This window comes from Triturus cristatus, chromosome 10, assembly GCF_964204655.1.
Source record: "Triturus cristatus chromosome 10, aTriCri1.1, whole genome shotgun sequence".
NCBI classification, from domain to species: domain Eukaryota; kingdom Metazoa; phylum Chordata; class Amphibia; order Caudata; family Salamandridae; genus Triturus; species Triturus cristatus.
Genome location: NC_140593.1, coordinates 362,272,743 through 362,293,625, shown reverse-complemented (window position 1 = coordinate 362,293,625; position 20,883 = coordinate 362,272,743). Strand labels below are relative to the sequence as shown.

General features: G+C 43.7%; 1 protein-coding gene across 6 annotated transcripts in view; it reads right to left on the bottom strand.

Annotated features, from left to right (window-relative positions):
* Positions 1-4,710: 4,710 nt before the first annotated feature.
* The window catches only part of LOC146789442 (uncharacterized), a 379,805-nt gene continuing 363,632 nt past the window's right edge, over positions 4,711-20,883 (bottom strand). For 3 of the 6 annotated variants that reach the window (XM_085631585.1, XM_085631584.1, XM_085631590.1), the window contains one exon: positions 4,711-9,682. Coding sequence is in view for 1 of the 6 variants with exons in the window: in XM_085631590.1 (XP_085487716.1) it covers positions 9,646-9,682 (37 nt within the window). In the remaining 5 variants the exon portion in view is untranslated. The remainder of the gene's footprint in view (positions 9,683-20,883) is intronic. The other 3 variants (XM_085631587.1, XM_085631588.1, XM_085631586.1) reach the window with 3 other exon arrangements.

Below are 20,883 nucleotides of genomic sequence, written 5' to 3'. Positions count from 1 at the left end.
AAATTGGGTTTGTAGTTGGCACTGGCAGGGGTATGCCCATGTCCAAGGACAGACCACAGTCCTAGTCAGTGTAAGTCAGATACACACCCTAAAAAAACTGTGCTCAATCTATGGTAACTTGGCACACAGCAGTCAAGCTTAATTTAAGAGGCAATGTGTAAAGTATTTGTGTAACACTTAATACCATGAAAAGTGAAAATACCACACAAAAATAATCCACACCTGGTTTAAAACATAGATCTTAATTTAATCAATAAAACAAGACCAAAACTACAAAAATCCAATAAGTATAACTTGAGACATGAATTAAAAAATAAATAAACTGCAAGACAGTGTTTAGAAATAAATGGCGCTAATGTGGGTTATTTGTTTGTGCTGGATCGCGACAAAGTCAAGAGTTCATTCTGACCACGATGGAGCGCGGGCCAGATACAGAGACCTAGTGAGGCCAGCTAATCAAAAGTACCTTTATTCTGGTTGTATCGGCAAAGATGTGGTGTGCTGCCAAGGGATGCATTAGTGTTCTACAGGAGAAGGCACTTTATACCCACTTTCAAGGGCCCAGGACCAGATTAGCATCATTTGGCAGGGCAGGGCAGGACTAACAGATGGCAGAGACCAGGTGCTGTAGCAGGGTGGTTGGAAGTCTTATGTGTCCCTGAGATTTAAGAAAACAGGAGACTAGTCGGCTGGCCCTTGAAGTCACTGTAGTTTCTGGGTTGTAGATATGCAGGACTAGTCCTTCTCATTCCCAGGCAAGGGGGCAGCAGACAGAAGGTCAGAACAGCAAAGCAGGAGTTCAGCAGAGAAGCTGTCCAGCAGAGTGACAGCCCTTTTAGCAGTACAGCAGTCTTTCTTATTGGCAAATATCCACCGTTCCAGAAGTGTATTAAAGTTTTGGTGTCTGAGGCTCAGTATTTATACTTTGGTGTCCTGGTTCTGGAAGGTCGGAGAAGCTTCTATGCAGTGCCTTTAAAGTGCAGAGAATCTCCTTCCTCCCCTGCCCTGGCTCCAAGCTGGCTGGAGGGACAACACAGGGTTGTTAGTGTAATTTTATGGAGACAGGGCACAGCCTATTCAGGTGCAAGTGGTGCGCCCCACCCATCAAGCCATTTAATGACCCATTAAGGCCCATCAAGTCACACCTAAGCTCCCATTGTATATGGCTGTCTAGAGGGGATGCACATGCCCTGCTGTCACCCACCCCAGATGTGTATTCAGAGACAGGCAGTAGGCACAGAATGGTTAAAGAAAATGCCAACTTTCTAAAAACTTGCATTTGCAGAGTTGCAACTTAAAATCCAACTTTATCATAAATTGTAATTTTAAATTGTGAGTGCAGAGACACCAAACCCAAAATATCTATCTTTTCCCAATTGGAAATTACAATTATAAAATGTATTAAGCTAATCCCAATGTTAACCTATGTGAGAGATAGGCCTTGCAGTGGGAAGAAACACATTTTCACTACCTGGACATGTAGAAATTAGAAGTACATGTCCAATTTTTTAAATACACTACACCCTGCCATTGGGACTGTCCAGGGCCTGCCTTAGGGGTGAAGTATATGTATTAAAAAGGAAGGTTTGGGCCTGGCAAGTGTGTTTAAACTGCACACACAAGCTCCCCAATGGCAGGCCTGAGGTATGTTTAAAGGGCAACTGAGGTGGGTGGCACAATCAGTGGTGCAGGCCCACTAGTAGCATTTAATGTACCGACCCTGGGAAAATGTGGTGTACTTTACTAGGGACCAATAAATAAATTAAATATGCCAATTGTGGCAGGCTAATGTTACCATGCTTTAAGTAGAGAGCACATGCACTTTAGAATCAGTTAGCAGTGGTAAAGTGCCCAGAGAAGTAAAGCCAATAAAAACGAATTCAGCAAAAAAGGGAGGAGGAAGGCAAACAGTTTGTGGGTGAATCTGCAAAAATGACCAGGTCCAACACATCCCCCTCCAGCCTAAAACCAGGGTAAACTTATCAATGCCTTGATGGACTTTCCTGCTTAGGCGTTGGAAAGTGGACAATGGCCCACTATTGCAAGGGAACTTGTCAGTTCTATGCCTCGACGAACTCAGTGGGATCGCTCTATCTACTCTCTCCTGAGCCACTGTACTGACCCATGGGGAACCCTTCTCATCATCTGTGCAGTACCTAACCTTACTTTGTTCACTGATGCATCCCAGTAGGCAGGTAGTACCACCATGGCCGACAGAGTAATGTGGTTCATTCCATCCCTTGGTCTCACTTCTGTCCCAAATCCAGGGAAAACTCTGTCCACAAGTACAGCAAGCAACAGAGGGCACTGACAGCTGTCAGTGTCCGGAGGCAGGCCGCAGGTATATCCAGGGGTCTCTAACCTCTGTGGTTTCTTAAAGTGGAAGGCAGTAGCTCTGGATGCCTTGCACCCTTTTTCCTCTCCACCTCCCATCAGTTCAGGGGTGGTAGCCTGATGCTGGCCCCCCAGGATCTGTACCCTTAGGCTAAACATGTTCCTGGCAAGCCATGACTTTCAGGAGAGTACCCCTACCCCAGTCAAGGGAAAAATACTTTGTGTGAATTGTGCAAGAGTCTGCCTAGCGCCGGTCCCAAACCCCTTGCCCCTGTGACTGTGCATTCAGCCCTCCGGGGCCAGAAGTGGTCTCACCAGGGTCAAATCTCAGAGCTGGCAACCCCTGATCCACTGGTCCTACTACTCTGGACTGTTTCCACCTCCTTCCCTTCCATCATGCCTCTGTACCCTCTGCTGTGGAATGGTACCCCCAGAAAACAGAATTGGTAAGGCACTTGTGGCAGCCGCCCTCTGCAGCTCTCCTAACACTGTGAATCTCCCATCGGTGGATGGTCTCCTGGTACAGACCATGTACCTCTGCTTATGCTCCTTCTAGGGACAATCCAAGCTCTGGGTCTTGAAATAGGGCACCCTGGGCCTCTGCCCATCCTCATCTCTCCTCCTAGTCTTAGAGGTTACATGGTACCCTTCCCCCAATACACTGGGACCTCTCTGGGTCACTGTGTACCTCCCTTCAACCTGTTGGGGAAATCCTGAGCCACCCTCCTTAGGATCACTCCGCAATGCCTTCTCAGACACTCTGGTACTCACACAGAGGCCTGCCTCCTCTGCATGCCCTCTGGGGTCAGTGAGCCTGCAATCAACCAGGTGTTGGTGAAACCCTGGAAAACAGTGACTGAACATGTGCTCTTGAGCAATCAAATTGTACATCCCCTTAAAAGTGTTTACCATACTACCATTCACCCAACCATCCAGTGCCTTTCAAAAGTAACCCACAAAATCCCCCAGGACTGGTGAGACAGTTTCCAACTGCCCCTGAATCGCAACCTGCACTCTTCTGGGGTGAATCCATAACTCTTGACAGGGGTCTCCTTCATGGTGGGATACCTCAGCCTTTCCCCGTTCTCTCGGGCCAGTAGAAACTCCCTACCATCACCAGGTAGATGCCTCCACAGGACAGCTCCCAAATCTTCCTCAGGGATCCTGTGTTCTTCAGGAGTGACCTCATATGCCTCAGACCACCTGTTTATGTCACCCTCCTGCTTGAAATCAGTCACCAAGTCGCTAGTTGTGTGGACCCTTCCTTCAGCACTGGACATGGTGTTGCCGCTGCTAGCATTCCTGCCAGACTCTACCAGCTGTTTGGCTGTTAAGTCCAGCTCCCTCAGACTAATTTCATGAGTCAACTAGATCTTTTTATCTGCCAAGGCCCTCCCAGCCTCAGCTGCCCCCATGGCAAATTTATCCTGGGTGAAGGCTCTCTCAGCCTTAGCTCTTCTCTCCACCACTAGGGCTTTGTCAGCCTCAGCTCTTCTCTCCTCTGCAGCCCGTTTGACCAGCTGCAACCTCATGTCCCTCTCAGCCTATCTGTCCTTTAGCTCCACATGAGACAGGGTGTGTGAGGAGACACTGTTTCTGCAGGGGATTCAGCAGAATACTCCCTCTCTGTGGGCTCCCCTCTCTCCTCTGGAACCCCTACCAAGTCATTTGTTCTCTCCTCTACATCCTTCTCAGGGCCACTGCCCTCTTGGGCCTCTGGTTTGAGATCATCCAGGAGGTACATCCCTTGATTTGCATTCCTTAGAATTCCAAAGGGATCCTCCTCCTCAGAGTCCCCTCAGAGCCCTCTGTGTTTGCTCCACCTCAGCATTTGAACTCCAATGCACGTAGGGCCAGCCTTAGGTCCAGATTAGTGGATCTTCTCTTCACAGGTAGCCCCCTCTCTTTGCAGACCCTTGACCACTCTTTCCTAGTGTGGGATGCTAGGCAGTTGAGATCCAGTTCCATTCTGAAAAGGTCTCACAGGTGCAACAACAAACAGAAGAGTCCCAAGTTGATGAAGGCCAGGCAGGAGTAAAATTTAGAAAAATGACCAATTGAGAGAAAAAGGAGAAAGACAAAAACTTGTAGTGGTCTTAGATGTGGATGGTAGTGTGCACCAAATTACTGTAAGACACTGCACAAACACAAGTCCTATCCTCACTGCTGATCACTAATGTTAGAAATTATGTTTCTAGTTGGCAGAGGTATGCATCCTGTCTAAGTAGGGACCACAATCCTACTCAAGGTAAGTTAGATACACACCTAAATTAAACTGTACTCACCTTCTGGTAGCTTGGAACAGAGCAGTCAGGATTAATTTAAGAGACAATGTGTAAAGTATTTGTGCAAAATAATCCACACAAGGTTAGATGAATAGAGTTTAATTTAATGAAAAAAACAAGACCAAACCAACACAAATCCAAAGGTAGAACCTGAGATATGAATTTAAAAAAAGATAAAGCACAAAATAGAACTTAGAAACAAAAAGCACTTATGTGTGTTATCTGGTCGCACTGGACCAGGAGAAAGTCAAGAGTTCAGGCCGACCACAATGGAGCATAGGCCAGATACAAAGACCCAGTGAGGCCCTCTGAACAAAAGTGCCTTAATCCTGGTTGCGTCAACAAAGATGCAGGGTGCAGCTAAGCAATACATTGGTTTTCTACAAGAGGAGAACTTTATACCCACTTCCAAAAGCCTAGGACTAGATTGGCACCACTTAGCAGGACGTAACTAGCAGATGACCAGGTTCTATAGCAGGGTGGTTGGATGTCTTTGTGTCCCCGAGATTTCAGAAACCAGATCAGTCAGCCGACCATTGGAGTCACTCTGGGTTGTAGAGATGCAGGTCCAGTCCTTCCCACACCCAGGCAAGGTGGCAGCAGGTAGTAGATCAGCACAACAAAGCAGGAGTCCACCAGAGTATCAGTCCAGCAGAATGGCAGTCCTTGTAGCAGCATAGCAGTCCTTCTTTCTGGCAGATTATCCACAGGTCCAGAAGGGGTGGTGTCTGAGGTCCAGTATTTTTACTTTGGTCCCCTGGTTCTGGAAGGTAGAAGAAGCTTCCAAGCAGTGGCTTTGAAGTGCTGGGAATCCCCTTCCTATCCTGCCGAGGCTCCAAGCTGGCTGGAGTAGCAATACAGGGCTGTTAGGCCTATTGTGTGGAGACCAGGCACATCCTATTAAGGTGCAGGTGGGTCTGTGCTTAGCTCCATTCCCCATCAAGCCAGTTACTAGCCCATTAAGGCCTATCAAGTCACAACTAAGCTCCAATTGTGTGTAACTGTCTAAAGGGCATGCACAAGGGCCAGCTGCCACCCACCCAAATGTGTTTTTCAAAGACAGGTAGAAGGCACAGAATGGTTAAAGCAAGAAAACGCCGACTTTCTAAAAGTGCCATTTTCAGACTTGCAACTTAAAATCCAACTTTACCATAAATTTTAATTTTAAATTGTAGACCAGAGAAACCAAACTCAAAATATCTATCTGTTGCTATTTCGAAATTACATTTTTAAAATGCAATAAACTAATCCTAATGTTAACGTATGGGAGAGATATGCCTTGCAGTAGTGACAAACAAATGTAAGAGTTTTTCACTACCTGGACATGTAAAACTTAAAAGTACATATCCAATTTTTTTAATACACTGCACCCTGCTCTTGGAGGTGTCCCAGGCCCACCTTAAGGGTGACATATGCATTAACAAGGAAGGTTTGGGCCTGCAAAAGGATTAAATTACTTGTTCGACATTTCAGTTTAAAACTGCATACACAGACTCTGCAGTGGCAGGCCTGAGACTTATTTAAAGGGCTACTGAAGTGAGTGGCACATGTTACCATGTTTTAAGTAGATAGCACATGCTCTTTGACACTTGTTGACAGTGGTAAAGTGCCCAGAGTATTAAATCCAAAACAAAAAGGGAAAGAGGAAGGCAAAAAGTTTGTAGGTAACCCTGCAGAAAGGGCTAGGGCTAGGTCCAACAGCCAGTATGATTTGGATGTTGTTCATAATTATGAACAGCTACGGTCACAAAGGAAATGTATGACTTCTTCAGGAGATCTAATTAGGAACAGTATGTATAGATTGGATTTGTCAGGTGCAATTCAGAAACTAAATAAATGGCCATTGGTAGGAGCACCATCCATAAGCTGGTAAGCACATGGTTACATTGTAATATAGATATGCGGATCAGATGGCAAGATATGTGCCTTACAAGAAAAGTCAATTGTTCAAAGGAATGGAAATGATGATTTCACAACTGATTCTCTACAGTTCAAATGATGCGAATAGTTTTTTTATGGATTCAATGTAAACATCTTTGAGTGTCCTGCCAGACTAAATGTTGCAGTCCATGTGTAAATATATGCATAATCAAACTCATGCAGGAAGAGATAGAATGTTTAGGATTTTAAAACAATATTTGGAAAACAGAGGTTTCTAACATGTTGCTGAAGATGTGTGTAGTTGTTGTTTGATATGTCATTTAAATATTCAGGGCAAGGAGGGGCATGGCCAAGATGGCAGCCGAAGCGGACGCAGCTTGAAGAGCTCAACGGACTTCCAGTTTTGAATCCAGGATTTCTCCTGCCCATCCTGCTCTTGCACCTTCATCCTCGGTTAGGTATACAAGTGAGAGCTGTGCAAAGGTGAGGTCTGCAGCACACGGCACCAATTTCTTTTCCTTTTGACACCGTGGCCTATACGGTCCCTAGCATGTGCTGGGGGCTCCCGACTCAGCTGCGGACCCGGTTCTCCCCAATGCGGGCCTTGGCCTCCTTCTGCCGGGCATGCTGAGTACGGCGGGTCGTCAGCCCGGTTGGGGCTCTGCACTCGGGGCTGGGCCCCCCTGACATCTGGACACTGGGGTAGCTGATCAGCTGAACATCACCCAGGGCCAGCTTGACAGGAGGTGTTGGCCTGTGGATAGGTCAGGCGCGCGATGGCAGAGCAGTTATCTGGAGGCAAGGAGGCATGGCCACAGCACGACCACATCAACCTGGCCTCGGCCATACCCAAGCGGTGGAAGGTGGACAGGGAGTGTCGCACCTGCAGCCCCTGAGCCTGCGAGGCTACCATCCGACTGTCTGGAGTCGCGGGGGCCGCTACATCAGCGAGACCGTATTGGACTGACCTACGCTACATACGAGGTAGGGAGCAGGCCCAGACTACAGCATGAAGAGGCCTTCACTTGGGGAGATATCTTTGGTTCCTCTGCCCTTTCTCTACTGGTGGGTGAATGCCTCGATGGCCTACCTGACTGTTTCTGCTTGGGTGAAGTATCCCTGGGGGAGCCTGCTGATGCATGCCTCACCACTGCTTAGCTGACCTGTAAGGGGATGAGCTTCGAATGTCTGGTACCCATAGGAGATCATCAGGGTCCTCAACTTGTACCCAGGTAGTGAGAGAAGACTACTGGCAGGGCGGTACCTGTTGAAGGTGGGGCCATTGACTTTCTGCTTTGTGTCAGGCAATTTCTTTAACCCCTGTCGGTAGTGGTGATATGGGGTGTCTATTGGCCACATCACCGGGCTGCTACTGCCCTGTATCATTTGGCCCCTACTCCCTATCTACTCTACGTTGCATCTCTCGCAAAAGGGAGGAAGATACTGCTACTGGGGTCGTTAAGGCATATGCCATGGTGGGTCCCCATGGTGGGCAGTGCTAGGCCCTAACTTGTCTCCTGCGGTTGGCACTCAGGACACCAGACCCACCCCTGCTTTTAAAGGAGCAAAGTGAGGTCCCCAGGGACCCACCAGTGGCACGTTTGTCAATCTAACGATTACCCAGTAATTTGGGGTGTACCGTCATGGGCAAAGACAGGCTGCAGAGGGGGGCACAGCAGATGAAGATCGATCTGTATATGGTTCAGGGGGGTTCGCCAAGGACGGATCCCCCTCAAGAGCCCCCATCAGTTATTGAGCCAACACACACGGAACCTTCTGGAGTGCAAATACTTGCAGCAATAGAAGCCTCAAGAGCAGCAGTGCAAGCAAAAATAGGTGCAGTGTTGATAGATGTGGAACTCTTACAGGTTGATGTTAGACTTGGCATCTTTGGCGTGGTTTCCCCTGACTTTTTGCCTCTACTTCCTGTATTTATGATGCTGTGCTGGATTTTGTTTTTGCTGACTTATATGCTTCGGGCACTTTGCCACTGCTGATCAGTGTCAAATTTCAAGCGCTCCCAGTGTAAAATTGTGATTACAATTGGTTCTCCCTGATTGGCATATTTGAATTACTGGTAAGACCCTAGTAAAGTGCACTAAGTGTGCCAGGGCCTGTAAATCAAATGCTACTAGTGGGCCTGCCGCACTGATTGTGCCATCCATATGAGTAGCCCTTATAAGATATCCCAGACCTGCCACTGCAGTATCTGTGCACAGTTTGTTAACTGCAATGTTGACACTTGCCAGGCCCTAACCTTCCCTTTTCTTACATGTAAGGCACCCCTATGGTAGGCCCAAGGAAGTAAAGATGGCTTTTAAATTGTGTGTTTGAAAATGCCACTTTTAGAAAGTATAGTGCACAGCAAGAAATCTAGCTACCACTTTTTTGCTGTTCTCTTCTTAAACAGACGAAGAAAAACACCTCCCTCTACTATAAGTTCAGCCAAGGTCTATTCAGCTCCTCTCTGAGTCATTCGGGAAGGGCCAGGCACACCTCAATGCCCCCAGTGGCTGCCTACAGTGACTGCACATCCCCAGTCCATGTCACTCCAAAACCAGACAGTAAATATACAAACAGGCAGAGGCACGCTGAATGATTAAACAAGGAAATGTCTACTTTCTAAAAGTTCAACTAGATGGGGATAGGCCCAAGAACCAGTAGCTAGATAGGACCTAGTTAAAGTGCACAACAAGAAATCTAGCTACCACTTTTTTTTCTGTTCTCTACTTAAACAGACAAAGGGCCCATACCTTAAATTCATTGGTCCTGGTTATTTATTCACCCACTTTTTTCAAATATATATCTGTGAGAGTGAGAAAACACTTTTTGTTTCAAACAAATACTTAACATAAATTAAAGGCAAAATAAACGATAATACATGAAGCACATAATGAACAACAATACATGAACATCAGATTCAAAGTAATACACCAGTCAATCATTTTGTTAATATCATGTATGCAGCAATCCTATTGTACATAATTTAAACAGTCCTTTTCGCTAGGATACTGCCCATTGGGAATAAGTTTAAAACTAGCTGGGGTTAAATGTGTGCAAGATGTCCCTCAAAGCTGCTCATGTTCAAAAATAAAAATTCCTCAATAGAAAAAGAATGCTGGCGCGTTTCGAATTCCAGTGGTATTCATGGCACTCTCTTCAGGGCTTTGACTTGGTGTGACCTAAAAAAACAATAAACAATGTTGCTGTTTTATAGTTATTCACCCTTTCTTATTGTAAACTGTGTAGATCTTATGAAATACACTACACAATACCTGGTTGGCCCGTGTTTTTTTATTGTTTGCTGGGAAAATTAATTGTTATTGTTTGATGATTCAATTAATGGATGGAGCCAATGAGGTCAAATGGTGGGGTGGCTGGGGTTATTACAATGTATCATGGGATTGGAAATCCATTAATTGAATCAGCTTCTGCCTGCTGCCTGTGAAGTTCATTTTCATTTTGACGGCGCTTTCAACATCCACGCGCATTTACTATGATATTCGGACTGATGCGTTTTTGGAATCTTTCATTGCAACCTTGCCACACCACAATTTCTGCACTTTCATTTTGTTGTAATTGAAGAGTCTTCCAGTATATGACAAGAAGAGAGATATACTTTATTAAGAGCGCAGAGACAGCATTGACAATCCCTCTGAAGCCATCTTACGACTGGCATTTCAAGAGAGTGCAGCTATGTCACAGAACATATCAACGCTGGAACCATGAAAGGAACTTTACATTTAAAGCAGCAGAACACATGTTCTGTAATGTAACATTTTAAGATTACAACTCATCCTCCTCCCTTTATCTCCTTCACATAACAGTAATAAAATGTACAATAACAAAAACATTGTATTATGTACTTAGTGGCAAAGATGATATAAACATTAAAAAAAAAATAAAGCATAAGAACAAGTAACTCAAATGATGCCACACGAGTTTAGAGATCTAGAAGTCCTCAAATACATGATCTTGTTAATATCTAGGAGGACATCTTGATTTCAAGGCCTAGGATAAATTCAGAAGTCTCCACATACATAATCCTGTAGGTATCTAGGAGGACATCTTGATCTTTGAGGCCTGATTCCATTAGTGACATTATCACCACAATCACTTGGTAATGTATCAGAACGTCTTCCACTTGCTTCATCATCGTTCATGAGAAAATGAGGATTAAAGGTTCTATCCACCTCACTCCTATCATTCTCATCATGTAATTTTCCTTTCTTAAAGAGTGCCACTCTTCTGAGATTCCAATTTTCACCATTATAAAGTGTTACATGTCTATTATGAACCGTCTTCACTTTATATGGACCACGAAATTTGGTGAACCCAGCACTGATGCGACTAGGTTTAACTTTGACCCAATCGTTAGGTTTTATGTTTACTCTACGCGTAAGGACCTTGTCATCTCCTGGTTTATCACAATTGAGAATAGCTAAACCAATAAAATCCTTCAACCATGCTGGAGTTAATTTGGTACTTGCAGAACGTCCTCTCATAACTACAAACGGGGTTTTTCCCGAAACAGTGTTTTCAATTGTGCGGTAGGCCCATACCAATTCGTCTACCATCCTCTGTACATCACTTCTACTTGCTAAAGCCATTTGCATCACACCCTTTATCGTGCGATTTGCCCTCTCAACAATGCCATTTCCCTGCGGGTTGTATACAGATGTTCTAGTGTGTAAAATACCACATGATTTCAAAAACGTGGTCATTTCAGCAGAGATTAATTGAGTGCCATTATCTGTGATTAATTTAACAGGATAGTCTTCTTCTCTAAAAAATTCCAGATAGAACTTTAATAGTGCTCATAGTGGTAATCTCTTTAACAAACTTCACAATCAACCACTTTGACGTGACATCTACTATGACTACACCAAGCTTTAGATTGCAATTGAAACCAGCAAAAGGCCCAATGAAGTCTAAACAAACAGTGTGCCAAGGTAAGCCAGGATCAGCGATCTTACCCATATCTAATTGATTACCTACTTTCAATCTTTTTTCACCTTCCAGGCACTCAGTGCACTTCTCTACCCATTCAGAAACTTGTTGATCCATACCGGACCAAAAAAAGTGTTCCCTTAGTCTCTTTTTGGTAAGAGACTGACCCATATGACCCTCATGGGCAAGTTTAAACAAAGCAAAGCTAAGGTCTTGTGGAGGGATGACTTTATCCTCTTTCATAATGACATTTACTTCATTATCAGAGATAGACAGATCTTCAAGTACTTTTACAAAAGGTCTTACACCAATGGGAAGGGTGCTTTCTCTTCTACTCTGTTAGAATCCGAGTTCTCTGGTTGGCACAGGTAGGTACTTGTGTCAAGCAGGGAACCTTTCCTCTAATCAGGGTATGGGGGTACACTCCCAAAATAACCCCTGCTCACCCCCTTGGTAGCTTGGCACGAGCAGACAGGCTTATCTCAGAGGCAGTGTGTAAAGCATTTGTGAACACATACAGTAACCAAGTGACAACACTACAAATGGACACCACACAGGTTTTATATTAAAAATAAGGATTCTTTATATAGAGTTACCACAAGACCATTAAACGACAAGAATGCACAATACTGTTACTTTAGATGGTAGAAGGTTGCTTAGTTCTCTTAAGTTCTTGAATGCAACACTTTAAGTCAATGTACCTTTTAGATGCGACACGCAGGGCAACAAAAGTGTTGCAACGATGTGGATGCGATGAAGTTTTTGGTACAAAGAAATAAAGACGTGAAGATCTTCCAGATGCGGCACGCTCCTCCGATGTTGCGAGAAGACTCGACTCGATGCGTCAGCTGCAGCAGCAACACCGTTTACGTGATGCGACGACAGCGGCCTTGGCAGCGACACTCTTCTCCGACGTTTGCGAGACGCTTCCGCTCGATGCGATGCTGCCACGGCAACACCCCTTTACGCGATGCGACGACAGCAGCTCCTACGGCGGCACGCTTCTCCGTGGATGCGAGGCGCTTTTCTTGATGCGGTGCAATGCAACAAGTACAATGGCTGCGATTGCGACACGCTTCTTCCTCGATGCGAGACTCTTCTCTTGATGCGGTGCAAAGCGTCAGCTAAGATGGCTGCGATGGCCACGCGCTTCTTCTGCCTTGCGTGACACTTCTGGGATTATGCGAGACGCTTCCGCTCGATGCGATGCTGCAGCGGCGACACACTTTACGAGATGCGATGACAGCAGCTCCGACGGCGGCACGCTTCTCATCCTTGAGTCGCGCGTCCAGCTCCTTGCGACACGCAGTCCCTCAGAAGGCCCAACAACAGCAGCAGGCACTTCCAAAGAACTCTGGGTAGCTGGGGGGTGAAGTCTGCTGTTCCTGAGACTTCAGCAGGATGCAAGCTCTATTCCAAGCCCTTGGAGATCTTTTTAAGCACAAGTTGAAATAAAGTCTTTTGTAGTCTTTCTCCTCTCCTTCAGCAGCAAGGCAACCACTGCAGGCCAATCCCCCTGGTCAGGGACAGTACTCCTCCTTACAGTTTTCCCAGTTCCTTCTCCTCAGGCAGAGGTTCTTCTTGTCAAGCAGGATCTAGTTTCTTGGGAGCAGGGCTCCTACATTTATACCATAAATCTTTTGTTCTCTCGGGCCAGAGGGGCCCTTGCCTAGTTCAGTCCAGTTCTGGAGCACTTTGTTGACATGACTCTGACTTTCTATTCAGGATGCAGGGCAGAGACATCAGCCGCTCCACAGGAGGTGGAGCCAGCATTGTGGTGGCAGAGCACAGCCCTATTCAAAGTCCAGGTGTACTCCTCCCACCCATCTATATGTCAATCTCTCTATTCACCACCAGGCTACCAAGCCCTGCCCCTCTGGGTTTCCCCAGCCCTGTCACTCACACAAGCCAGACAGCAGATACACATCCTAGCAGAGGCAGGCTGAAATGGTTAGGCAAGCAAATACCAGCTTTCTAAAAGTGGTATTTGCAAACCCAGAATATTAAAATAAACTTCACTAAAAGATGTATTTTATTATTCTGAGTTCAGGCATGCTAAACTCGAATTTCTACCATGTTCCCTGGGTCTGTTAGGATCATAGAATGTAACAATTCTAACAGCCCATTCTGGCCTATGAGAACAGGGTAGCCTTACAATAGTGAAAAACGAAAATGGCTGTAATTCACGTTTAGGAGATGCCACACACATCAGGGCTTGTCCTACCTTATGCTTACAATGCACCCTGCCATTGGGCCTACCATAGGGGTGACTAATATGAAGTTAAGGGAAGGTTTAGGGACTGGCAAGTGGGTGCACTTGCCAGTCAGCATGACAGTACCAGATTGCACGCAGGTTCTGCAATGGCAGACCTTAGACACATTTTACCAGGCCGCTTCTGTGGGTGGCACAACCAGTGCTGCAAGCCCACCAGCAGCATTTGTATTTACAAGCCCTGGGCACACCTGGTGCACTTTACTGGGGTCTGACAGTAAACCAAATAAGTCAATCATAGAATCCAACCAACATATACATTTTACCATAAGGAGAGCATATGCACTTTAGCACTGATCAGCAGTGGTAAAGTGCCCAGAGTCATAGAACAGCCAACAACAGGTCAGAAAAAATACAGGAGGAAGGTAAAAATTTCAGGGATGACCCTGCAAAAAGGGCCAAGTCCAACATACCCCCTTTAACAATTAATTCTTTCACCATCTTTAAAGTTTCATCTTTGGCCATACCCACACTCCATTGATTCTTATCATTCGCTCCATTGCAAAATTCAACCAGTTCGTCAATTACAGCAACTGCACCTTCGCATTGGAAAGATTCAACATTTGACTTATCCACCTCGTACCATGGTAATGGTTATCTAGACAGCCCATCAGCTTGACCATTTTTCCATCCTGCAATATATTCAATCTTATATAGGTACTCCTGTAGGCGAGCAGCTAGTCTAGCTAACCTTGCTGACCCTTTGTTTGCGCCTCCAGGAGACAAAATCTTAATGAGAGTTTTGTGGTCTGTCTCTAAATTAAATGGGAAACCCCACAAATACATGCGAAAATATTTGGCTCCCCATGCCCCGCAGCTAATGCTTCCTTCTCTATCACTGAATAATTCCTTTCAGAACTTGTAAGAGATCTTGACGCAAAAGCAACTGTTTTAATTCCTGCAGTATGGGCTTGTGCTAAAACAGCTCCAACCCCTACCGCACTAGCATCTACAGTTAAAATTGATCTCAACTTGGTGTCAAAAGGAGTCAAAATGTTGGCCTCACAAATTTCTTTTTTGATTCTTTCAAAGGTATGTTGTTGATTATCGGACCAAACAAATGTATGCCCTTTCCTGAGAAGTAACTTAATTAATTCTGTTTTCTCTGCAAAGTTATGTACAAACTTTGCGTAATATTCTATAAGACCCAGAAAGGATCTAAGCTGATCTTTAGCTAAAGGAGCGGGAGCTTTTCTTATGGCTTCCAGCAAATCTCTTTTGGGTTTAATTCCATTTGCAGATAAAGTGTAACCCAAATATTCTACTTCTTCTACTGCAAATTTGCATTTTTCTTTTTTAAGAGTTAACCCTGCATTGTCCATTTTACTCAGAACTTCTTTCAAAACAAAATTGTGATGTTCCTTTGTATCGCCAAATACTAATACATCATCTTGAAAATAAACCACATTTTCTGTACCTTTTAATACTGTGCCCATCATTCTCTGAAACTCTCCAGCAGCCGATGCCAAACCAAACGGCATTCTTGTGAATTGGAATATGCCTTCTGAAGTGATAAACGCCATTAGAGGTTTGGAATCATCATGCAACTTAATCTGATGATAGGCACTGCGTAAGTCTAGTTTAGAAAAATACTTCCCGCCTTTTAGAGACAAAATTAATTTGTTTATGTTAGGTAATGGGAAATTATCTACAACTATGTTTTGGTTAAGGGTGCGCAAGTCCACACAGAACCTGTAACTGCCATCCGATTTGCTCGTGATGACGACAGGTGAAATCCAACTAGATGTCTCTATTTGTTCAATAATACCTTGCTCAATCATTTCAGTAAGCATACGTTTGACTTCTTGCCTAGCAATAATAGGGACTTTTCTTACTTTGTGTTGAATAGGAATGGCATCAGGTTTGAGTATTATTTTATGAACATAACCCTTGAGTTCACCAATTTTTTCTGAAAATATGTTAGTCATACCTTCAACAATTGTCTCCGTGGTAACCTCATCCACAACCATCACTTGCTGGTTTGCTCTAGTATTTATAATGCTATGTAAATCATACTGATGTGCCCATCCTAGAATTGGTGGACCACTACGAACTACGTAAACCTTACCCTTCACACTCCTACCATGGAAAGATATGTCGGTGAACATGTACCCAATGATATCTATCTTTTCTCCTTGATACCCCCCTGGATTGATGTCTTTTGGGAGTAAATTTATATCTGTCCAGTTTTTTTCAAAAACTGATTGAGGAATAATTGTAAAAATGAACCTGAATCTACTATCAATTCTGTGTCTTTCCCACGTATTTGAAATATTGCTTTGGGTCTCATTCTCCTTCCAGGTGCCATTGTTAAACTGTCCTCCTCTACACACAATATCTTGTTCACCCCTTTTTCTTCACAAGTTGACACTACATTGCCTATAACATTTTATACAACTGCTACTTTAGGTCTAATGTTAGACTTACACATTTTGTAAAAATGTCCTTTCCGCCCGCACTTTTTGCATTCCTAATCTAGGGCATAACATCTTTTATACTCAGCTGTGTGATAGGTACTTCCGCATCTCGTACACATTCTTTCTTGTGTCTTATTGTGTTCTGAATTTGCCTCAAAATGATTACCAGTCTATCTAAAAGGTAAAACCTTCTTTCCCCCCGTCTCATTGTTTTTGTTACTACTTATTGCAGCAACTTCTTCCTGAACTACACTCGTTATGCACGTTGAACTCTCTTTTTTTTCCGTCTCCTTCATGCATGTTTCTGACTGTTCAACAACTTTAGCTACATCAATTGCATTCCCTAACGTGGGTTTTTTCGCTGCCCATAGTCTTTCTTGCATTTTCTTATTACGGCATTGTACTATGAGTTGGTCTCTGATCATTTCCTCCCTCATCGCCCCAAATTGACATTTAAGATATAGTTTGCGTAGCCGCGTAACAAACTGATCAATGGTTTCGTCACATCTTTGGGGTTGTGTATAAAATTTGTGCCTACACATCACTATATTTATTTCTTTTGCATACTGTTTTCTTAGTCTTTCCTTTGCTTCATTATAGACATTGGCTATTACCCTTCCTTCGTTATCTTACCAACAGGTAGGAATCTAAAAGCATGTTGTCCTTCCTTCCCTAAGGTACTTAATAGTAATACTTTTTTCCTTTCAGCATTGAAATCTTTACCATTTAGTGCTACAATATAGTTTTCAAAAATCTCTATCCATTCGTCCCATTCAATAGGAGGATCACCCGCTTGCTGTAAAAACAATGGTGGTGGTATAACAGTATTCCCCTCCATACTCTTATTTCTGTGTGTATTCAACTACTGTAAACTTAATAATGTGTGTTATCTAACAGAGAATATGATGCAACTTGTTTACTCACTCACACACGACTATTAACATTCCATACCTAAGGTTGAGAGATTAACCAAAGAAAAAAAAAATTTCTTTGTATCTCTTTACACAAACAGATATCAATAATTAATACTTATATCACCATATCTTTTTTTTTTTAAATGGTTAGTCCCAACGATGTTGTGCTTGATCTCTTTTGAATGGAAAGTACTTCTTAGATTGTTCCTCTCTTTTTTTTTAAAGAGCTAACCCTGCATCCAAAAGTATTGGTGCCACAATGTCATTTACCTCGTTTCTTTTCCCAGCGTGAGTGCCGATAGCTAAGTAAACAGCTGATGTTCGTAACGTGAGTACAGTTCGCTAAATGGGCAGTCGATGTCTTCGGTTCCTATGGTAACTGACACTGAAAACAAAATGGCTGCCGATGACGTGTGTACGTTTATCATCATCATCAAAAAGCTTTATTCGACAGTAAATCTTAAAAGCACATAAAACATATTAGACACAAACAAAATAAATATCACATGACAATCCTCTTTGTTATATAAAAAACCATTAGATCCAATTAATTACTGTCAATAAAAGAATTAATATACATTTTCAATTACTAAATTTACATAAAATTTCTTTCCCTCTTTAAAAAGGATTAAAACAGCATAGCAAATTCAAGAAGTTTGCTAGCAACTAGTAAGTTGGATAGAAGTCCGGGTACGTATTATCCAAGCCCAACTTAAAAATTTGGCTACAGCCACCGCCAAACATGGCGAGCAGTTAGACTCCAATATCCTTAATGCTTCTATAGGTCTACTTGAAGCTAATTTTAGACAGATAGGTCTAAGCCACTTGCGACGCGGGCTGCATAAAGGGGACAAGCAAAGAATACATGTGCTACTGATTCAATCATATCGAGACAATTATGACATTTCTCATCCATTGTAGAGGACCATTATTTTGTGAATGTTTTGACCGTAAGAGTACCTATCCTAAATTGAAAATATAACTTACGGTCTAATGGCCTCTCGATAATATCCCAATAAGCTTCACACAATGGGCGTAATTTATAGTCTAAGAACCGACCAGTTAAATTTGTGTGCATATTGGCCATGTGGGATTCTGTCTGAACCATTTCCCAATATTTTTCTTTCATTAGTTTTTTAGATGGGAAAATTGAAGAATCTGGTTTGTCCCATAAGATGCTCAGGTCCAACTTTAATAAAAGAGACCTGAGCTCCTTGAGCCACTTAATTTTATGAAATTGGTCGGCCAAAATCACGTCCTTCAGTCCCTGTGCATAATGTAGAAGTTCGGGAGTGGACCAAATGCGTCTCCAGAATAATAACGGTCGCAGCCTTGCTATATCTTCAATACTTTTCCTGCCCAAATCCAACAAGAGCGGAATGATCGGGGTACTTTGGGGAACACCAACTAAGTTACGTAAGAACTTATTCTCCGCTTTAACTAAATGGTTCAAGTTGTTAAAGCCCCAGAGTTCTACTCCATAAAGGGCAGTATTAATTACTTTCATATTGTAGACCTCCAAGGCAGGTGTAACAAGCCTAGTTAGGGAGGACTTGTGTTTAGAGGATAGGGCCCCTGCAAGATGGTGAAATTTTAATGTGGCCATATCCATATGACAATTCCATCCCATATTAGCCTGGAGCGAGATTCCAAGATATACAAAAGAATCAACCTGCTCCAGAGGAGTACCATTTAAGAGAATTCTACCCTTATAGGGTTTGGACAAGTTCAAAGACGTAAACTTAGTTTTTGTGGTATTAATCTCAAGACCACGTCGTAGACAGAACTCTCCAAAGGCATTTACCGCCTTCTGCAAGCCACTCGAGGTCCGCGAAACAATAAGGGTGTCGTCCACGAACATGAGAACAGGCACGCGCGCACCAGCCAAAATCGGAGCTTCTGTGGGGGAGCTACAAAGATGTTCAACTATTCCATTTATATAAAGTGAAAATAGAGTAGGGGCCAAGACACACCCCTGTCGAACCCCACGCTCGACAGGGAATGAATCAGTGACCTCACCCTGAGCCCCCTATCTGATTCTGGCGTAATTGTTCTCATGCAGGCGGACGAGTAGAGTCAAAAGATGAGATGGCATCCCTTGATCAGCAAGGACAGACCAAAGTTTACAACGGGGGACTAAATCAAAGGCCGATTTTAAGTCTACAAAGACTGCATAGAATGATCCCTTAGTTAGCAACACATTCCTCCAATACAATAGGATAAAAAAAAAGACCTGGTCGATAGAGCTGGTACAAGAACGAAACCCAGCTTGATATGGGGATAAGATGTTTTGGTCCTCAATCCATGATTGTATTTTATTTTGGACTAAACGACCAACCAGTTTTTGTGCCAAGTCTATAAGGCTAATAGGCCTATAATTATTTGGGAGTGATTTGTCCCCCTTTTTAAAAACTGGGATGATTTCAGCTCCCTTCCAAGAAGATAGAATGGGAGCACCTCTAGCCACTGAATTTGCCAGCAATGCAAAGTACTGGCACCAAGACGGTCCATCACTCAAGAAGATGTCAGCTGGAATGCCATCCATTCCCGGTGCCCTACCTCTGGTCACACAGTCTAGTGCCATACTCACATCTTCAATAGTAAACGGGTTATTTGAATAAAGGATGGTGGGTGGGAAACTACAATCCTCTATCTCGCGGTGACAAGCATATTGGGGTTTAATAAATTCTAACCATTGAGATTGAGGAACATTGTTTTGGGGGGGTTCTCCTTTCCCACCCCTATCCCATTTTATAATATTCCAAAATTGCTTTGAATCCTTGGATGCACAAGCCAATTTCAGATCTCGCCATCTGTCCTCATCCCACTGCCTTTTTGCCACCTTCTGGGCATGTCTATAAGAATCCCTTGCCTCTCGTATTTTAATGGGATTCTTAGCCCTTAATTCTTTGCTCAGCATTGACCGAGCACGTTTATAAGATTCATTATACTACTTAGTTGTTACCAATTTTGGTTTTCTATTTCCCCTTGGTTGTTGCTTCTGGAAAAATACCTTAAGTCTTGCAAAAAGATTATAATGGGCCTAAAGCATAATACAGGGGAAGTCCTGTCTATTAATTTAGGTATTTAATTTAATCAATTCCCCAATCACTTCATTTTTAAGTGCAGCCAACTGAGCAGGATTCTCCGATAATTTGTCCCATTTGACATGACGCATATTATTAGAGGCAACAATATCTAAGGTAGTTATCCCTCCTCTTATGGGCTCAACTCGGTCCCCCCTATGTGCATAAAATGACGAGCAGAGGGGGTTATGGTCGCTTTCTAACCGGGGTATAATGGCCATGTCAACCAGCCTGTGCCAAAATCTGATATCCACCAGTAAATAATCAATCCGACTACTATACCTCCCATTGTTAAAGGAGTTCGCTCCCTGTTGATCAGAGGGAGTTCTCCCATTTGCTGCTCTTAATCCCCTTTCTAAACACATTACTTTGAGCTGGATTGCTGCAGCTGACCATCTTTTTACAACGGGGACATCAAGTTTAGGGATTCCCCATCTATTGTCTTGATCAGCAGAAATATCCTGGTCTTCTTGGCCAAGGGGTTCATAAGTGATGGTAAAATCTCCCCCCACTATTGGGGCAATCTGCTCTGGAAGATCCTCCAACTGGGAATCAAGAGCTTCAATTACCTCTGAGGTTCGTCCCCCTGGTTGTCCTCTGGCATAAACATTAAAGATAGCTACTTTACGGCCATCAGGCCATTCAAGTCTAACTGCCAGGATATCCTTTGATAATGCTCCGACCTGCTGCACCTTGCATCTCAAGGCGAATCCAGATCACTAGACCTCCTGCAGGCCTACCTTT